Source organism: Triticum dicoccoides, chromosome 3B, assembly GCF_002162155.2.
Source record: "Triticum dicoccoides isolate Atlit2015 ecotype Zavitan chromosome 3B, WEW_v2.0, whole genome shotgun sequence".
Classification (NCBI taxonomy): domain Eukaryota; kingdom Viridiplantae; phylum Streptophyta; class Magnoliopsida; order Poales; family Poaceae; genus Triticum; species Triticum dicoccoides.
Genome location: NC_041385.1, coordinates 834170247 through 834177811, shown reverse-complemented (window position 1 = coordinate 834177811; position 7565 = coordinate 834170247). Strand labels below are relative to the sequence as shown.

The window sequence follows — 7565 nt, the reverse complement described above, 5'->3', positions numbered from 1 at the left end:
TCAACATGGGAACATTCATTTTGACCCTAGGTAATAACTCCCTAGACTCATACTCTGAATTCAACTCAGCATCACGTTTCACTTGCACGGCCCTTTCAAAATGTTTGAAAAAACGAAGAATGTCAAGATCTGCTTTTAAGTGGTTCTTGAGGTCATTATTTAGGCTCTCACTTAGTTGTGTGCTTCGCATTCCCAAGGTGAAAGCATCCATCATAAAACATTCAGCCCACTTCTCTTTTACCTTATAGATGCTATCAAGCCAAGTTTGTTTTTCTATTTTACCTCGCATGGTGTCAAAAGCTTCCTCAAATGTTTCCTTGTCTCGGTACTCATACATGCAAGCACTGAAGTCTGCAAGAATATGTGGTTCATCCTCCTCCTCCTCCTCCTCCCCCTCCCCCTCCCCTTCAACCTCCTCCTCCGCCTCCTCCTCCTCCTTCTTATGACAAGATAAATGTTTGATGGCATTCTGCATTATGTGAAACGTGCATAAACCATGCCGTGCCATTAAAAATACATCCTCAACCGCATTTCCCATTGCAACATCTTGATCTGTATATATAGTTCTTGGATGCTTCTGATTATGTGCAAACAGAAAAGTTTCAAATAGCCATTTGAAAGCCTCATATGTTTCACTATATAAAAGGCAAGCACCAAATATAACAGTTTGTCTGAATTGATTGAACCCAACGAATACACCAAATGGCCTAAGTTCCTTGTTGGTTCCAAATGTTGTGTCAAAAGTAACCACATCACCAAAAGGAGCATAATCAATTAACATTTTTGCATCAGCCCAAAATATATTTGTGATCTGTTCTTCATTGTCCAGCTGTATGGCATATTGGAACGATGGGTTTTGGGCGACTTTATCCTGAAAGTATTTTAACATACTCCCAGCTTCACCATACATTAGTTCCCTTTGGCGCTTAGTACGTAGGTGATTTTTGTGATCCCTACGTATATAGCCAAGAACAGATGGTCCACCAACTCGACGACTAGCACACTCATACGCAGCTTTTGGCCCAATACCTGAATCATCTGCAATTTCAATCTCAAAAGCTTGAATTTCAGATATCTTTCGCTGTGATGGCAGAAAGTGGCATGTTTCTTGCAACTGCATAATGTGGTTGTGCTCTAGAACAAGATCGGTTACTTCATAATTTCCCGCTTCTCTGTTTATTGTGAGACCCATGCGAGCTAGACAACCGGTTCGAATCTCAGCTCGAGGTTCCTTAATATGCTTATCTCTTTTGTCTTTTCCTCGATGGCCTTCCTTGCGACAAACAAATCTGCACGACGTGATTGTCCGATCAAACTTACTTGGGTTGAGGTATCGCTTTCTAGTACCAAATCCAACTTTGCCCCCATAAGTAACCCAGAATGTCCATGCTTCATCGACAGTGCCGAATTTCATGCCCATCTGTGGTACCCAACTTGGTATGGCACTCGATCTATAAAAGCCAAGACTCAATTTGCATTAGTGTACTGGACATAAATAAATAACTGTAAAAAAGAGCTGTAGTATTTTTACTGCATCTCACTTACGTATTCAGACTGCCATTATCCTGGTGATCTCCCTCGTTTGTGCTTTCCATTGGAAAACAGATGTGGGATGGCTCCACCAATTGACTAAGTGGCAATAAAAACCAAAGTTCTTCAGCAATACAGAGGAGAATGTACAAGGAAGAAAATCAGCTAAGCATCAGTTTTGAAAAGCAAATTAGGAGATCGATGATGATTTTTTGATTTTTACCTATGGCGATCGAACGTGACTCCTCGCCTTAGATCGCAACGTGTACGCGCAGTTTGGAGCCAGCTTTGTTGGATGTGACACAGCGGCGGAAGCTGACGGCGACGCTGCGATTGCAACTTTGTTGGATTCGGCGGCGGCGGCGGCTGCTCGACGGGCGACACGGTGGCGGCTGCTCGACAAGCAAAGCCACGGCGGCAGCTCCGTTGGATTCGATGCGGCGGCGGTGGTGGCAGCAGCTTGGCACGATCGCGGTGGTGGCAACTCAAGGAGAACGCATCTTGGTTGTGCCGATTCGTGCGACGAGCACCTCAGTCCTCACCTTGATACGCGGCGCAGCAATTTTTGGCGCGAGAAGGCCAGACGGCGGACGTGATTTTGGCGCCTATTTTATTAACAGCTCCCGCTAATTCGGTTCGCTTGTTAGTGGGGTAGCAGAGGTCCGTTGGATGAGAAAGCAGTGAACGAACGGCCGATTGTGGCCCGTACGGCAGTTCTGCCGTGCGTGAAGGCACGGCAGACGAGCCGCGTCCGTGAACAAAACGTACTGTGAGAGCACTTGCTTGCATCGCCACTCTATCGTCATGTTACTTGCGGCAATAAAACCATGATATATCTCAGTACCACACTCACTTATGGATGCATCCATGAGGTCATGATGGGAGGATGTATCAACGTTGAGCTTACCAAAATGCAGAGATGGATGACCATCGATGTTTTAATAATGACAGAAAAACAAACATAGGGGCCAAATAAAGCATGAATTCCCAACAGAAAATATATAGTCGAATTGTTTAGTTTATTGGCGATTATCTATTGTTGTTTGAGGCAGAATAGTACTTAACTAGGAGCTCGACTGCAATTACTACTGCTTATTATTACTGTGAGCTAGAAGGGTCGAGTACATGACCGGCAAAGACCACAGCCCCTGACACCTCCTCCACGATATAAAACGCGAACGGGTGGTCGGCGATGAACTCCAACAATCTCCTTGCACATTGCTTCTTGCGGCCAACGGCGGCAGTGCAGGCAGCTGCCACGGTGCCTTCCTCGTTCACTTCGACGACGGCCTTGTGGAACACCTCGTCAGAGCGCACGTCGCAGACGCTCTTCTCCATGATACCGGACAGGTCGGCCTCCTCGCTGAATGCCTCCCGAACTCCTAGGCCTCGAAGGACTTTGGAGAGACCGCAGAAGAATGACAGCTTGAACTTGGGCAGCAGAATCTCCCTCACGCTGCTACGGTGCTTCGGCACGTGGTCGAGCAGGGAGCCGCCCACCTCCTCCAGAGTGCGGACCATGTCATGCAACCCGTCATTCTTGTTCGGGAGGAAGACGCACATGGAGTACCGTGACATGGCATCGTCACCAGCCTTGTACGGGAGCTTGAGCACCTTGAAGCCTTTGTTGTATGAGACGAAGAGCTCGCATTCTCCTCGCTGGGTCATGAAGGGGACTTCCACAGGGTCAGCGCCGTCAAGGCGGTGGAATTCGCGGTCTTCAGTGAGCTTCTTGGGAAAGCGGGTCTCCCACGTACCCTTGAAGTAGATGGCGTTGGTGAGCACGAACCTCGAGAGGTTGGTCAATGAACCCTCCTGCAGGATCTCCGAGATGAGATTGTTCGTCGCCGCCGCCGCCCACAGGTTGATCTCCTTCCTGGTCTCCTCCCTGACCTCTTCCTACACATGCACGTTGTAAGAGTAAATGAAGGACCTGTACCATTGCCAATGTGAAACGGCGATCAAAATACTCCCTCGGTCCCAAAAATTTTGTCTTAGATTTTTCTAGATACGGATAAGGAAGTATTTAGTCACGTTCTAGTGTTAGATACATCCATATCGTATCTGACAAATCTAAAACAAGAATTTTGAGACCGATGTAATAGTTGAGTCAATTGCTACCTTAGCGAAGTCGACGGCGCGTATTTCGGCGCTGTAGGACTCGGTGGCTGTGTGGAGAAAGTCCGGCGTGAGCTGCATGTGTTTCTGGTGAAACACACCATAGGCGTAGGTGATGATCGGCCCACCGGAGCCGGACGGGTCAGCGGCGAGGCCACATACGAATCTGGCGACCTCGTCAGCCGATGCGGCGCCGAGCAGGGCTAGGAGCTCATCCAGGGTTTTGCCGCGGGCTCCGGCAGCCACGAGACCAAGGGTGGTGTAGAGGGACAGCGGCGAGAAGGCGATGTTGCTGTCCATGGTGTTGTCACCCTCAGCAAGCTTCTTAGCCAGGCGGAGCGCGAACGCCGTCAGGCTAGCGGAGCCCATGGCGGGCGGCGGCGAGGACCCACGTGCCTTCTTGGTTGGCCTCGCTTCATCCTGGTCTCCCATTGACGATGTTTACAAGCGTTGGCGTAAATTAGCAATAAGACGGCCGATGACTACGGGACAATATATAAGAACGGTGCGTATCTAATATGGTAAGTATGTGGATGCTAAAACCCTAACTAAAAAGATGTTTTGGCCGTCGGATTTTGATTGTCAAACAATAGGATATGATCTCTCCGTTGGATCTGATCTTACCAATATGATCATTCAATAATCACCATCCGAGTTGAGGCCAACCAGATCAGGTTCAGACTCAGGGTTTCAGAATCAGAAAAAATAAGTGTTCAGGCTTGAGTGGCTCTTGGATGGTCTCTATATATGTCCTGATCTAAAACATTCGATATCAGCATGGCGTAGTGCTGGGTTCGGACTTTGATATCAGCGGATGAGGGTTCAGGCTTTGGGACGCAACGCATCTGACAAAATACAACTAGCCAACTTCAGATGCAAATACGTATATATGTCAGGCTCCGCTCTGAATTAGCTGTTCAGTTAGATACAACTATATGTCAGGCTCCACCTCTGATCTCTATCCAATAGCCGGCATTCAAGTACCCTGCTGGCGCCTTTTAATCAAGTCGCTGTCATCTTCCCTTCTCTTTTTACGTTTCAGTAATGTAATAGCTCTATATAAAGCCTTGGATCCCTCCTCGACAAGGCATCGAATGTAAACCCTAGCTGCCACTGGAGTAGTTGGCCTCCACATTTCCCTTTGCAATATAAACCCTAGCTAGACTCCCCTCTGAATTCCAGGCGAGCGACTGAGTCCTTATGTAATTGGTGGAGTGAATTGCAAAAAACAACCACATTTCAAGTACATATCCGAATTTGCTACCACATTTCTTAGGGGCCCCAAAAATCTACCATTTTCCTTGCTAATTTTCTCAATAAACACCGATGACCGATTTGGGATGATTTAATCCAATTTCTGACAGCCTGGACCCGTTGTAAATGCTGACATGGCACAAAATTGTCAACTATGTTTGTTGACTGTTAGTTTTGAGGGAGGGCCCATCCGTCAGCCACCCAGTTTTCCGGCCAGCCCACTAAGCCAGCAGCCCACCTACATCTTAACCCTAACTCTGACCGGATCTCGCAACCACCAGGGAGACCGCTGCATGCACGCTCGATGGCGGCGCGCCGCCGCGAACCCTCCTCCCGCCGGCCTCCGGCGACGCCACCGGAGAGCGCTACCCCCCGAACCTCTTCACCTCCTCCTCCTCCTTCCCAGCCTCCCTCGCGATGCCCTGAGCCGCCTTGAGGTCATGTGCGCTCACGGCCATGGCGCACCGCCTCACCGCGCCGGGGCCATGGCTCTCCTCTGACTATCTGTCATCTTTCTTCCGGCCTCTTCTCTGCCCAGCTCCGCGTGGCCATGCTCATCCATACCCGCGTGCCCGCGGCGCTCACGGTGGTGGACATGTCGGCCGGCCAGAACGGACGACGCCATGTGCGGGGAACCTGAGCTGCTGGGCGTGCGACGGCGAGGTCCGGGGTGGGAGGAGGTGCCCGACTGGGAGCAACACGGCGTCACAGTCAACAGAAACAATGTCATGTGGACATGTCAGCAATTTTATTAAATCGCCCTTAATAGGTCATCAGTGTTTATTGAGAAAATTAGCAAGGAAACTGGTAGCTTTTTGGGGCGTCCAAGGAACGTGGTAGCAAGTTCGGATATGAACTTGAAATGTGATGGTTTTTTGCAATTCACACTAATTGGTGAGTGAGCGACCATGATCCTGACACTATACATGAAATAGCATATTAAAATACATGCAATGTTTGGTGACATTATACTATCCAACAGATCTATATATCTACTGACCTAACATTCGACATTAAATTGGCACATGAAATCCCTAATCAATTTAGGATCCCTAACAAGATCGGCAACATGACATGAGTTGGGATGGTTACATGTCATTCAGAAAACACGCATACTGTCCAACAGGGTCTCTTATCTAACCCCTGACCTAGCATTCAACACAAGGATATGGCATGTGAATCTCGACCCCCAAAAACCGAACCCAGCACTACAGTATGACCCGACGGTTCGTGCGTATGTATCTATCGGAACCAGATTACCAGTTTACCACCCATAGTATATATGTTGTATACATCACTCACTATGTAGCTTCACCAAGTTTAGTTCACTGTATCCGTCAGTCAGTAGCTACTGGCATCATACCAACCAACCAGTTCCTGCGGCATGTCAGGCAACGAGGATGTCCCGGTAGGCGGCGAAGATGTAGGCGTATTTTTTCAGTGGGCTTCGTTGGCTCCTCAACATTCCACTGCTCGTTAACATTCATTATCTTCTCTATAAGTTCTCTTCCTTCTTCAAGAGTCAAAGACATGAATCGTCCTCCTGCACTCAGATCAAGAATAGATTTTGAGTCGTTATTAATTCCATGAGAAAACATATGATATATGACATGTTCAGCATAACCATAGCTAGGGCACATATTCAAGAATTTAGAATATCTTCCCCAGGCTCCATGTAAACTTTCACCATCTTCTTGAACGAACAAGGTGAGGATTCTTCGAAGTTTAGTAATCTTTGAACCACTACACATCAACCAGCTGGTTATACTTTCTTGAGAAATCAATTGCACCAAGTTTCAGCATTACCTTTTAGAGAAAACTTGAACCTTCTTGCCGGATAGTCCCGTAATTCATAAGGATTTCCTAATGGTCGTGTAACAACTTTTAACACAGAGAAATAGGATAGTGCAGATGGAATCACCCCTTCAGAAGAAAAGCAAGGGGTGGACATTTCCGGGCTTGCCCAACAAGAGATTATTCAAATCGCGTTAAGGTTCAGACCAACCTATACTTTTCCTTGTGATCTTAATATGGATACACTACAGGGTGTGACGAGTACAAGGCAATACCCCACAACTTTGAAGTGGCAAAATGATGCTAATTAATTTGGGATATATAATCGGAGCATCAAAAAGAGCGATGAAAATTAGCCCAGAGAAAATGGTGAGGAAAACAGAAAACAAATAAAAAAAACAGGCCACGTGTAAGCAACCTTGCAACGTCACGGAGTCGTCCATCGTCTCCATGATTGCCACGTGGCAAGACCGTTGTCGAACCTAGCTGTAAGCCGAGTGTCTTTTTCCTACATGCCGAGTTTTGTATGTAAACCAAGAATATTTTTTTCGACGCACTTGGACGACGTTGTGCGTTTTCCATTTCATACTCGGCTTATGTCGATGTAAGCCTAGTACCCATGTTTCTGTACTCGTCTTAACACTGCCACGCCGCAACGTGATTTTCTTACAGTGCACCCATTGATGCATCCATCCGGTCATGATAAAAAAGAAGGGATGCATCATCGTTGAGCTTAGCAAAATGAGGAGATGCATGTCTATCGATACTTCAAATTAAGTATTGTTGATTTATAGTCGACTTGTTTAGTTTATTTTCTACTACTACTTATGTATTATTGTTGTTTGAGACATAAGTACTCCTTATTACTA

General features: G+C 47.2%; 1 protein-coding gene across 1 annotated transcript; it reads right to left on the bottom strand.

Moving 5' to 3' along the window:
• Nucleotides 1-2628: 2628 nt before the first annotated feature.
• Nucleotides 2629-3729, bottom strand: LOC119282551 (serpin-Z2A-like). Its single transcript, XM_037562740.1, has 2 exons — nt 3652-3729; nt 2629-3429 (listed from the first exon to the last, which is right to left on the bottom strand). Exons 1-2 carry the CDS (start codon nt 3727-3729, stop codon nt 2629-2631), a joined length of 879 nt encoding a protein of 292 aa, XP_037418637.1.
• Between the last annotated feature and the right edge of the window lie 3836 nt (nt 3730-7565).